At 36.7% G+C, this 13,445-nt stretch overlaps 1 protein-coding gene across 1 annotated transcript in view; it reads right to left on the bottom strand.

Annotated features, from left to right (window-relative positions):
- Nucleotides 1-13,445, bottom strand: part of ERO1B (endoplasmic reticulum oxidoreductase 1 beta) — a 49,313-nt gene that overhangs the window by 10,271 nt on the left and 25,597 nt on the right. Inside the window, exons 7-12 of the mRNA XM_033099830.1 lie at nucleotides 9,236-9,356; nucleotides 9,071-9,117; nucleotides 6,321-6,332; nucleotides 4,495-4,521; nucleotides 1,104-1,196; nucleotides 727-973 (exon numbers count right to left, since the gene is read on the bottom strand). Coding sequence (XP_032955721.1) covers nucleotides 727-973; nucleotides 1,104-1,196; nucleotides 4,495-4,521; nucleotides 6,321-6,332; nucleotides 9,071-9,117; nucleotides 9,236-9,356 — 547 coding nt within the window. The remainder of the gene's footprint in view (nucleotides 1-726; nucleotides 974-1,103; nucleotides 1,197-4,494; nucleotides 4,522-6,320; nucleotides 6,333-9,070; nucleotides 9,118-9,235; nucleotides 9,357-13,445) is intronic.

The raw sequence follows: 13,445 nt of genomic DNA, 5'->3' as shown, positions 1-13,445 counted from the left end.
TTCGTGATTTACTCATGTATAAGGTTTAGTAACAAAGGAAGGTGGCAAACAGTTCACATATAAACTATTCAATAAAAGACTAAAGCAAGATAATGACGGTTTTGTAATGTATAAGATTGTAATGTTTTAAATTATATGATAAAAATAATGTAAAAAATTAACTACAATTTAGGTGAAAAGTGGTGTGCAATGCTCTCTCAACATTTTAAAGCATCTTTTAAAATTTAATGCATAACTTACTTTAAAGACTTCTTAAACCAACATTTCTCCATGCTCATTTTAACAACCACTACACTCAAGTTTTATAGACCCAGCATTTTTTTTTAAAGGTTATAGTCTAGAAAGTAAGGCTAATGTTCCCTTAGGTATCTATCTTTATGCTAACATCCAATGTCATCTGAACTTAAATAGCAACTGGAAGAATACAAAATAGGTAGCAAAAACATGAAAGTCACATTACACTTTGATACTACATAAAATTTAAAGTTATATTTAAAAATATAGCCTCGTGTCAAGTGTGAAAGTCTGCAGTGACGCTTTATAGATGATTTTCAGTTTAGATTTTTAGAAAAAATTTTAAATACTGCTGTTCTATTGCCATTTCCTTCTCAGTTCTAACTCTCCCTTTTCCTAACTCACTTTTCGGAGCCAGTTTTTGTTGTATATCAAGCACTACCTCATTCAAACAGAGCAGAGAATTTCAGAGCACTGAGACTCGATTCTTACTTTGTATCTTGAAAGATATCCAGCAGGAGGGTTTTTGTGTCAGCATCATCCTCTACATTTCCAGTGTACAGATCGACGATTGAGCGCTCAAAATATGGGGCCACCTTTGACAAAGCTCTAAGCTCAATTAAGTATAAAAAGTAGAGATTCTTTAGCCTTCTTGGACCTTCTCCCTTGGTTTCCACAGGGTCAAAGCGGCGTTTAAATTCTTTGATATTTGGTCCCCAGCTAGGCTTACCCCAGGTTTCTAAAGAGAAAGAGAAATACATGATATACTTCAAATAGATAGCATTTTTTCTCTCTACAAAAAATATGTATTTCCCCCAATAATTTTTACACTAACAGAAGGTAAAATTTCTATGTAAAAATCTGATTACCTTCCAGAAGATAATTTGCACATAGATGTAAATTGATACTAGCATGAAGTCCCGATATAAGCTTATAGAAGACTCTTTTCTCTAGACATAAACCTATTCAGAAAAAGTGAAAAAGAAATCAGATCCATTTAGATAACAAAAATACTGAAAATTCAGTACACAGCTTATTTTTCAAGTTAAGATTCAAGGACATTAAAAAATAAATCAAGGGATAATATAAAATAATTAGATCAAGATTCTCTCGCTAGAAAATAGGATTCTGACTTCAGAATACAGTGAACTGAATATGGTAATTTAATGCAGAATAAAACAGAAAGTGTTAGGCCACTGGATGTCCAAACACGATGGATACACTTGGTAGGTCCCCATGTTACCTAGAAGACGACAGCACAGATTTGTCATGGTTTAGGCTAAACTAAAGCAAATGTAATTACAAAGTTACTGCTCTCGTTTGACAATGGCTGTTTCTCCTTTTCCCCTCCATATAGAGGTTCTTTCTTTGAACGTACTTGGTAATGGAGGAAGAAGAGACTGGATTGTTTCTCTCCTTCCCGCAGTTCTTTAGTGTGTCTTATGAATCCTCTGCCCTGGAATTCTCTAATTCTGCTTAACCATATGCTCGACTTGTAAGGAGCCCAAACTTGGAAAACAGTTTACTATGTGAGTAGAATTGTATCAGATGGAGCCCAGGAGTATGATGGAAATTTGGTGTAACCTTAAGTCACACAGCCTTTTGCTCAAAACAGAGGTCAAGATAATTCTACCGCCCGATCCTACCCTTGCCTCCAATTTAAAAGATTTTCTCTTATTATAAGAGTAATACGCATTGTGAATGTACATAATGCCACTAAATAGTAAATTTAAAAATGGTTAAGATGGTAAATTTCATGTTATGTATATTTCACCACAATAATAAAGAAAAAAGAATACTTTTAGAAAATATTCTTTATAGAAAAATTTAGAAATACAAATACAAAAATATGAGTTTTAAGAACCTACTGGATGTAGAGCAATCAGCTTCTGCCCTACTTTACCACCCAACAGAATTTTTTTGTTTTTCTCACTTTTACTTTTTGTTTTTTGTTTTTAACACTCTCTCCACGGTGTGAAAATGGACTTCAATAATGGAAACTAAGAAGTAACGTCATTTATATGCTGAGGGATCTTTAAAATGTTAGAGTAGGTAGGTGGATTACTTTGCATGTTTTTAAATCTTTTAGATCGCCAATTTACTCTATGTTCTAACATAGATGGCGCTAAAGAAAAGCTGCTCCTAACAGGAATAAATGATGCTTTTGAGATCTCATTCCCTAATTCAGAATTTTTGCTAGAATATTCTCATTGTCATGGGTGGAGACCAAAAAGTGAAAATTATATTTTGTAGTCTCCTCCTAAAAGTATATAGCCAATTTGGAATATTTATGGTAACAAGGGATACAAACTATGTGAATAAATTTGTTAAAACATTAGGTACAAATGTCTCCTCGTAAAACTGCTAATCGAATCTGTTATCAAGTAGCAAAATTATCAGATTTCAAATTCTTTCTCTTTCTTTTCCTTCCCACCCACCTCAGTGAGTAGAACTTACATCTAGTAAAATGTCCAGACTAGAGAAGGAAAAACAGTCAAAGCAAAGCTTGTGAAGATTCATAGGCCTAAATATGAGACTGTGAAAACCTAGGAGGCAATTCTAATTTGCAAAGTCCACAAAGCCCCTTGCTGAAATGGGGAGGGGAAACGTGGGGCAGGAGGAGTGGAATGCATTTCCGTAAACCTGAAAATCAGGTAACTTCAAGCAAAATGGTAACAAAAGTGTGCCGACTGGGGCACCAAACAAGACACACGACACACTTAGCAGGAAATTGCTGGACAGCTGCTACCGCCTGCAGGCTGCTGCCAGGCCCGGGGCTACCTCTGACAGCTGAGGTCCAAGAGATGCCTTCAGTCCGATGCTTAAGTCAAAAGGAAATCCCACCACCCTCGTTCCTAACAATACAGAGCAAATTCAACTATCCCACTTCGAAAGTGTCCTCCTCTCCTTATGCATTTCATTTCATTCAAATTCATTTTCAGCAATTGAACTATAGGACACTGACATATAATGTTCTTTCACAAAAGGGTAGATGTACTGTGTTATCTGGCCTGCGGACATTGCTTAGTGGTTTTCAAGGGAAGTTTTACAGGCATGATCTAACTCACAGTTGGATGGCTACTGCCACTCTCCCGCCCCAGATGAGGAAACTGGATCTCAGAAAAGTTGAGTCAGTTGCCTGTTTATAAATAGGAGCGCTCTCCAACCCTGTATCAGGACTCAGGACTCCCATCCATCGGACCCTAGGAGGGTGGTTGACACAGCATGCCCTAGAATCCCGCATTGCCCAGAAATGTCATCCTCTTTCTCCGTTACCAATACTCAGAGTCTGACCACCTCTTTTTACCTAAATATTACTTTTCACAATTTATATCTTTAGAATAAAGCTAATTAAACAAAGCTAAGCATCTTCTTTCACATAGGTCATTTATCAATATAACTCTTAGCAGTATTTCCACATTAACAATGTTTACCTTAATAATGGCCAATATATGCACACAGTTCATTAAAAACAAAGAGAAATCATGTTCATAAGATAACATGACTGATTAACAAAATAGAATTAACTACTTAGTTTGACTCTGTAGATGTAGAGTTCCTATCAGGTTATAGCTACGAAATATCAATTTTCCTGTATCATTCAACTTGCTTACCTTTAATATAGTTTAACTTTTGGTTTCACACATTAATAGCAATTTGATACATTTCTAAAAAGCATCATATATCTGGTTGTTAAAATTGTAGAATGTTTCAGCTTTCCATGAATAACATCTTATATTTTCAACACTAGAAAATACTATAAGAATGCAAAAGCATCTAGTACACATTGGGATCTATACCGCTTTACACTTTAAGTAGAAAAGTTTAGCCTAAACTCACATGTTTAAAACCTTCTGAATTCAAATTTACCTTCCCTCAATTTCATATATAAAAAAGTACTTCCTTCCAAAAAGAACGTCTCTACTTTAAAAACTAGGTTTGCATAATGGTCACGAGAAGATGGTTTGGATGGGCATCACATACAAAATGGAAACAAGCCCTCGCAGCCAGTTACAGAAACCTGATGACAGTATCCACCCTGTGTGTGTTTCCCCAATGCTGGTTTTGGCTGACCAATAGCGTCAAAACTTTCAATAACTGCATCCGAAAATATAATAACCTAAAACATGTTATTTTTTTTTCAAACACTGTCAAATTTAGTTGTCTAGGTAATGAATCCTGAATTTTACAAAGACATATTAAATAAATCAATACTTTTTTATAAGAACCCACTAAATTTAAAACATTGACATAGTTTACCTTCTAGCCATGTGTAGAATGATTCTCCTTAAAAAAACAACAACACACACAGAAAAAGAATTGGGTTAAAATATTTTACATAGTCATTTATATATTAGAATAAATTAAGTCTATACAAATTTTTATGACAGATTAAGGAATATCTCTAGAAATGTCCACTGTTTCATGTGAAGTAGAAAAATAGACATATGGTTCTAGAAAATAAAGCCCCCAAATAATTTAAGTATTGGTAGAATGTTCTTAAAAATGATATTTTGATTAGCAAAATTTTTAAGAAAACATTTCAGTTAAAATCTTACGTAAATCTTATTCACTAGAAGGCTTAAACATTCGTAAGCATGTGGCGAGTTTAACACTCTTAAATTAGCTTTTGAGAATTACTATAGCACTCTTTAAAAATTCCAGAAAAATAGTGAACTATAATTAACACAAGAATCAAATTATTAATTATCCCATTTTTCCTGATCCAGTAAAACTAGGTAGATTTCCTCAATTACATGAGACTACTAAGTTTCAAGGGAAAATTTAAAATTTTCAAGATAATTCTTTAGAAAAGTTAATGACCAGGATACGGAGAGGCCTGATTTATCTGTGTACTAATGATAAAAGAACTTTCTAGACCAATACTGTTGCTCTGACTGAAAAAGAAAATGACAGTCAATAAAGATAAAAATAGTTAATGCACTTCCTAAATTACCTATCCTTATTTTATCATGAAAAGTCCACACACAGATGAGCTGAACAAGGAGTCTAGGGGATAAATTAGATGGTGGGGAATTACTTTGCCTCCTGAGAGTCTACACACTTTGCGAAACACCAACATTGTCCTACAGAGTCATTCGTTCAACATCCTCTTAGTAAGGATCATCCATCATTATCCCACTTGTTTATTCAAAAAAACCCCAACAGCTAACAGGGAAGTCTAGCTCCCAAGGTCCTCGGTAACCTGGCTTCTACTCATCTGTCTAATTTAAACTACCCCTACAGAAAGTCTCTCCTCTGCTAACAGGATCTCCCTAAACATACTTGGTTTTTCCTTTCTTAGCTCCTTGGTCCATAGTATTTCCTCCAAATAGCACATACTCTCCAATTCTACTGGCTGAAATCTGCCCCATGATTCAAAGTTCATCTCAAATGCCACCTCCTCCAGGAAGCGATCCCAGATCACTCCAGTGAAATATGACTTGTTCTGCCTTTAAAGAGCTATATCACCTACTGTTTGAACTGTGTATGTGCAGTACTTCTTTACCATTATCTGTGTATACTGCTTACCATTCCTGCTCCTAGAGGGAAGCATCGTGTTTATACATCTTTCTGTCATGTACATCAGTGCCCTTGAACATAGATAAGTACACATCCATTTGAAATTATCATTTTGGCTTTTTTGAAGCACCTTATGACAGCTATTCATTCAGTAACCTGGAGTAACCAACTGTTGATAAATTACTATTATTCATCAGATTAAATATTATAATGATAACTGAGGTTACAAGTTTCAAAGTCAGTAAAAAAATAAAGTCACAAGACAAGTTATCTGGCTGCACTATCTTAATTTTTTTGTTCATAACATATTTAAGTAGATTATAATAATCAGAAAATTGGGAAGTTGGAATGTGATCATGGTTCCTATACTAAATATTTAAGGGAAATGGTCTTTATACTTTTCTTTTTTGACATAGGATAACTTTATATTATTAAAACTCATTTTTTGTCACCATTCATTGCTATTTTCTGGGGGGAGGGAATAAAACAAACTCTTTTGAATTAGAGGAAAAATCAAATTTTATCATTAACACAAACACACAGAGACAAGAGTTTTAACTCACCATCATCTTCTCCTGAAAGAGAAAATAATAGACAAGATTTTAGAAAATGTCTCCCAGTTCAGATTCTAATCCTATTTATTTAAAAATGGAATTAAAACTTCCCGTGTGTTAAACTATTAATTATATCATGATAGTCATCCTGCAAATGAGACTTCATAATCAGAATATCGGCCAGAAAGTACAAGATCTGCACATACGTTTTATACAATAAATATCGGAAGGCAACTAAAAATGACCATAAAGACCACTAGTTTCAATAATTAACTAACAAATATACACAGTCACTCCTTTAACCATCATGTACACAACCCTCCCTGAACACGACGGTTTCCATGCTGGAATAGCACACACACACGCACCTTAACAAAAGTACTTCCCAAACTGGAATCAATGAAATCCCCACTGCATTTCACTTTTGGAAAATAGTTGTTGTTCAAAAACTGGTGGAAAGCTAGTTGTAGAAGCCTGTGTATGGCTCAGGCAGAGTGTGGAAGAGCTGCTCCTCCACAGCTGGCAGTTCCGATGGAGAGAGCACACAAACAGCACTGGCACGAGCGATTTCCTTACTTCTGGAGTCCCACCTTCAGCCAGGGCTCAGTCTCGTCCCTACCTAGTCTTCTCTCTCCCTCTTTCATATCCTTTTTCCTTCTTTTCTCCTCTTTCCTCCCTCTGTCTTTTTCTATATAGCACTCTTCTTTCTATCAGTTTCATGTCTCTAATTTATTGTAATATGGAATGAAGTATTTCTTAGGACTTGATGGTTTTATGAAATGAATCATTATATTTTCTCCTTTATAAGTAAGTGATATTATTATTCAGCTATAAGAAAAAATGAAATCTTGTTATTTGTGACAATATGGATGGACCTCGATGGCATTATGCTAAGTGAAGTAAGTCAGACAGAGAAAGACAAATATGATCTCACTTATATGTGGAATCTAAAAACAAAATAAAACCAACAAGCCAAACTCAGAGATACTGAGAACAGATGGCTGGTTGTCAGAGGTGAGGGATGTGGGGTTGGTGAAATGGGTGAAGGGGGTCAAGAGGTACAAACTTCCGGTTATAAAATACGTAAGTAATGGGGACATAATGGACAACAGGGTGACTACAGTAATAATACTATATTGTGCATCTGAAAGTTGCTGAGAGTAGATCTTAAAAGTTCTCATCACAAAAAAACAAATTTGTAACTAATGTCTGGTGACGGCTGTTAACTAGACTTACTGTGGTGATCATTTCATAATATATACATGTATCAAATCAATATGTTGTGCACCTGAAACTAATATAGTTTCTAATATGTCTATTATAGCTCAATCAATTTTTTAAATTCCAATCCTTAAAAAAAAATAACTGATCATACGAAAGCTCCAGCAGAAGACCTTCCAAACTCTGTCCTGTGGAACAGCATGGAGGTACTGTGTAACAGCAGGTGGGGAACTTCCCGTTTTGCTTTATGTAACTGTTGTAGTGTTTCAATTTTTATAAAATCTTATAATAAAACCATAAGCTGAAAACGAAAAGTTATGAAGCAAGGGGTAAGAAGCACCCTTTTTCCACATCCCAATTCCTTTCTGCAGGCAGTTTGAGAATGGATCTGGGGAAGAACATTTGCCACATTGTGACAGAGCGAGCAGCTAAGAGCAGTCCATTCATTCCACCTTTCTAAATCTCTTGGGTTCTCAGAAATGCATAAAGACACAAACCTAGACCAGGAAATCCAAGTTCTTAAATCAGTCCTGGCCTGAAGAAAACATTACATTGGCAAGTCCATCACTGGGCTGCTCCCGGGGAGGGAGAGCTCCTCGCTGACCGAACTGAGCATGTGCCCAGTAGGTTTACACTAAATAACCTCCACTGTCCACAGCAATGCTGTCCTCCAGAGAACACCAGCCACGTATGTGGTTTACGTTTTTTCCAGTAAAAATTTCTAACGAAATATTTCTAATGTCCACATTTTAAAAAGTAGAAGGTATACATGAGCTACCATACAACAAGAGTTGAAGTAGTCCTACCAAAATGATAAAGTTCTGCTTAATGGCAAAAATATTTTACACCCTTCTGTTTTTACATTTAAATGAACTAAAACTAAGTGTACAATTTAGTTGCGCCCTCGCCACACTTGATGCACTCAGCAGCCCGACATGGCAAGGTGCCACCTGCCCGGACAGTGCAGCTCAGAGGGGTGTGGCAGGCGTCCTGACTCTGCATCCTTATGAGTTAAAGTGCGGACGCAACACAGGTCGGCACCCTGGGTGTCACCTGGGAGCCGGAGAGCATCTTGGGCCTCACGTGCAGAATCAGAACCCATATTTTGACAAGGCTCCTCGGTGATTTGTCCGCACACCAAGTTTCAGAAGCACGCCACAAGCCACTGGTTCTCAAACTTGGCTGCATGCTGGAATCTGGAGAGTTGAAAAAATACCAAGGCCTGGGTGCAGTCCCAGAGATTCTGACTTAACTGGTGTGGGACAGGGCCTGGGCATCCAGATTTAAGAGTTCCCCGGAAAACCTCTGATATATATGGACCACTCATGTATTCTAATCAATTTTACATAAGGCTCCTAGCGTAGGGCCTGGTATGTTTCAGACACGCAATGAAAACATGTGGAAGTTTTGAGACAACTCTCTTATACTTTTGACTATTCAAATAAAGCAAAATGTAAAATAACTTCTCAAATTAAGTTTAGTTACAAAGACATTTTGTAAACAATTGTTGAAAGCAGGAAAATGTATGAAAAACCCACCTCGGCTGGGTGCCAGAGGATTTAAAGGACGATAAACAGATCGAGGCCTGAAAAAAGAAAAGCAGAAAAACATAAAACGGTTTGAGTGTGTTATGTAATTTTTTTTCCAACAGAAACATTCTCCTTCCTCCTCCCTCCAGCCCCCCCCGCCCCTCTCCCAGTTACTTGAAACAGTTTTCTTCATAGATGCTGTTCCACACTCTCCATGCAGACGGCCCTTTGTAGCCAGTGTAACGCTCGGGGTTCAGCAACAGGTCTACATACTGAGCAGTGGGAGACCTCTCATCTGAACAAGAAAATTCATAAAACCATCCCTATGTCAGTTACCATCCATCTCAAGTTTAGCATTACAGAGCAGACAGGACTACCAAAAGGCTGGAGAAATGCTACACTTTTCAATCTCCAACTTCAACGGTAGAGTGGTGAGCACACTTTTGAGTGTACTTGACCCTGGATTTGTAGTAACTTGGACTTGAAAGAAGAAAAACAACTCCCTTTCCTCTGGACACTCAGTGCTCTGAAGTCATGTCATGGCCCTTATCTTATTAGAGGCATTCACTGTTGTTTTTTTTTTTTCAGTTTTTCCACCAGGATTGAAGAGACCTAACAGAACCATCACCTGTTTTAATATTCTATTTTTCTCCCCTACATGCAGGCAGTTCCAAGCACATGCTTGGAAACACATATTTTGTGAGCGTATATTGTATTAAAAATAGAGATAGTCTCCACTTTTGACTTATGAAGTAAATGGCTCAATAACTTTGTGATTCAAATTTGATCACGCATACACATACAATGGTCTAGTTTTAAAAAGTTACTAATTTATTTTTACTAATCTTAACATGTTAAAGTGCTCCCCCCGAAACCAATACAGTAGGCATAATTTCAAGAACTTGCTATGACATTTAAAATTAAATAACCATTTTCCATGTTGAAACTTAAATGAGTATTTACTAGATCTCCACTATTTGGACAACATTTTAATAGAGATCTCTGCAGGATACAAAAGATAAAGAAAAATGGTCTGCATCACTGAGGCCTACATTGTAGGCAGAAAGGGAAACACATGCTTTCCCACCATGGCTATGCTCACAAATGCCTGAGCATAATACATAGAAGCTGAGGTGCTGTATATGTTGGCACGGATGCGTTCCTTTATCTAGATGCTTCCTACCTTTTGGTGCCATGAGATTAAATCAATAGTACACAGGCACCTGACTTAAAATAGTGGCCAAATATGGTCATTAAAATATGGTTCCTCTTCAATACCTGGCAGTATATTTTCCTGTCAGTCAACAATATTCACGGGACATTCAATGATCACATATTGGGGTTACCCATAATCATAAGGGGAAAATGGCACCCTGATCCATGGCTTCCAAGAACTACTCGGTACTTTCGTGATTCAGGAAGAGTACAAAGATAACTACAACTTCTTATTACTAAATGAGCTGCATCCTACTTATACACAACGGAAACATGATTTTGGAGAATACTGGCTGTTTCTATCCCTAACATTATACAGATATCCCACTCTACAAGTTAAAGCACAGAAAACAGTTAATTTATAGATGGATAAATGGAAACTGTCCAAGGTCATAGATTGATTCAAGACTTAAAAGTAATAATTCAATTTTTAAAATCTTAATTTAAAAATAAAGATTCAAATTATGAAGTTAATAAAAGTACGGCTTGTATAGTAGAATTCCAACAGAAAGTTCTACAATTCACTAGTTTCTGTTACATATTTTTAATTTCTTTGCACTGGTCTTGGTTACATTCATTTGCACAATTGATTCAATTACATATATAGGCTTTACAAGTATTAAACACACATAAATATATATGGACTGACATACATATGTACACATGTAAAGAATGTGTGTGTGCATGTAAGCCTACACATCGGTAGGTCATCTATGAACATGCAGATTTGACTAGTATCTCTCCGCCCAACAAAAGCAATTAAACAAGCAATAAAGAAAAACAACTAGATTCAGATATTAAAGTACAATGATTTAAAATGCATTTTAAGGGAGCAGACAATCACAAGAGCAAAATCAATTACAATCAATTCCAGTAATTTTTAATTACTTTAAGTAAAATTTACATTTTCCATGTTCTCAATGTATTATTTATTTAATTCAATCAAGAGTTGTTTGATCATGTTTTAATCCCTTTTCAAATCATGAAAAAGGTGGGTTTTGTTAACCTATAGAAGGGGTTAGAGAACCCACAGGCCAACTCTGGTCTGCTGTGTATAAAGAAAGTTTCATGGGAACATAAGCCATGTCATTTGGTTACATGCTGCTCTCACACTATTACAGCAGAGCTGAGTAGCTGCAACAGAGACCGTATGGTCCACAAAGAATATTTACAATCTGTCCAGTTATAGACGAGGAGTTTTGTCAACCCCTGACCTATACTGAGAAGAGTGTCATCACATCCAGAGTGAGGAATGTGTGTGGGAGAAAGCCCTCTCTAGCGACAACAGCGCTGGTGCCCATCCGTACCCCTGGGGCCACCTGTGACATGATTTGAACGAATTTGCTCCTCATCTGTAACTTCCATCAGTACAGCTATATTATTCATTCAGCTAATTCCCTTTGGGTTCCTACTCTATCCTCCTCCCAAAGAGTTTTCTCTTCTTCTTTCCTCTACCAAGCTGCTGCAAAGCTGTTCTTTCTATTTGACCATGCTAACCATTACCCAAGGATTCAAGAAACTTCCACTGAATCAAAATATCCAATTCTGGAATCCATCAACTTGAACTATGTTTTTTCCTCCTTCTCAAGTACACTGAATGTTCTTGTCACCGTCCTACTTTAATGTGTCATGAGGTTACACTTCACTTTCCAGGACGCTAGACCCTCCTTCCTGTGTCCTAACCCCGATACCTCTTAAAACATCATGGGAGCACCGGCCCCTTAGTGTGCAGGCTTTTTGCTTATGGACACAGATCAGAAATGCTGAGACACAGACTCAGAACGGAGCCTACAACGCCCCATCACCAAGTCTATCCCAAATGCTACAACCCACTGTTACAACATGATTTACTCAGTGGAAGAGAACCTATAATTTATAAAGCTCCCACGTAATTTTGATGCACAGCCAGATTTAGAAACTACTGTTTTAAACAATATTTTTAATTTATTAATGAACATGTTTTAAGGGAAAATACGACAGTAACAATCGAGCACACTGTGTAGGTTATTTATGAACCAATGATTTCATTCGACAGACAGTTACTGCACATGTACCACGTTTGTACCAGGCACTGGGGGTATAGCAGTAAACCAAAGAGACAAGGCGCTTGTCCTCAAGTGGCTCACGATCTATGGGGAGGACAGACAACAAACCTGAACTAAATAACGTGCCAGGTACTCTCTGGGAGAGACAGAAGCGACAGTGGTTACTATTTTATCTACAGAGTGACAGCAGCCTTTGGTGAGGTGACATTTGAGCAGAAACCTGAAACAAAGGAAGCCATGCGCAAAGACAACAACAAAAAATTGAGAGGGGTGGGGAGAGCAGCTTACCTTGAACTGCTCAATTATTTAAAACCCTACTATTTGATCTACAGGGATCATCTTCCTTTCAAATAACAACAGAACCAACGACAAAACAGCAGGGAGCAGGGCTGTATGGATATAGTCCAATCAACTGGGGTGAAGCCTTTAGATTTGTTTTAATCCAATGATTTTCGATAACTGAAATAACTAAACACTACTCTGAGCGACTCTGACAGTATGTTTGGTAATTGTGGGTCTAAATCACTGGGACACACATGAACAGTACTGCCCAGAAGGGTAGTGGGAATACAGCTAGGATCATGGTTTTATGTGTAAGAACTACATAAAATATACAAGCTACCAATTGTTTTAATTATGTAATTCTAAGAATCTTAAAGGATTTTATTTAAATTCTTATAGGATATCTCTTCCACTTTTACAGATTAAGAAGCTAATGTTAAAATATGAGTTAAGACTATTGATGACAAGTAATGGAGCACATCAACTTAAACAGAGCAAGTGATCCCTGAGTCGTATTTTTCATTAAATACCGATAGAGAAATACATATTCACATTATATACTATACGAGAAATATATGCATTCACAGAAATTATTTTTTAATCTGAAAACCTGTTAAATAAGCACTACTGAAAATTTTTTATTTTAACCAAGGAATAGGTAAAATGAGAAATTGGAAAGAAGTGACTATAAGTGTTAAACACTCAAATATAATTAGAATGACAACCAAAAGGCACATGAAAGAGTAAGCAGTGAACTGTGGGCTTAACCTGGGTTCAATGGCTTGCTTTGATAAAATCTGCCAATTCTAAGTATAATTATGGGGTATTTTATTCATTGCCCA

The sequence above is a fragment of the Rhinolophus ferrumequinum genome, chromosome 27 (genome assembly GCF_004115265.2).
Source record: "Rhinolophus ferrumequinum isolate MPI-CBG mRhiFer1 chromosome 27, mRhiFer1_v1.p, whole genome shotgun sequence".
In the NCBI taxonomy this organism is placed as follows: domain Eukaryota; kingdom Metazoa; phylum Chordata; class Mammalia; order Chiroptera; family Rhinolophidae; genus Rhinolophus; species Rhinolophus ferrumequinum.
Note: the sequence above shows the minus strand (reverse complement) of the source record. Positions and strands in the feature narration are given on the sequence as shown.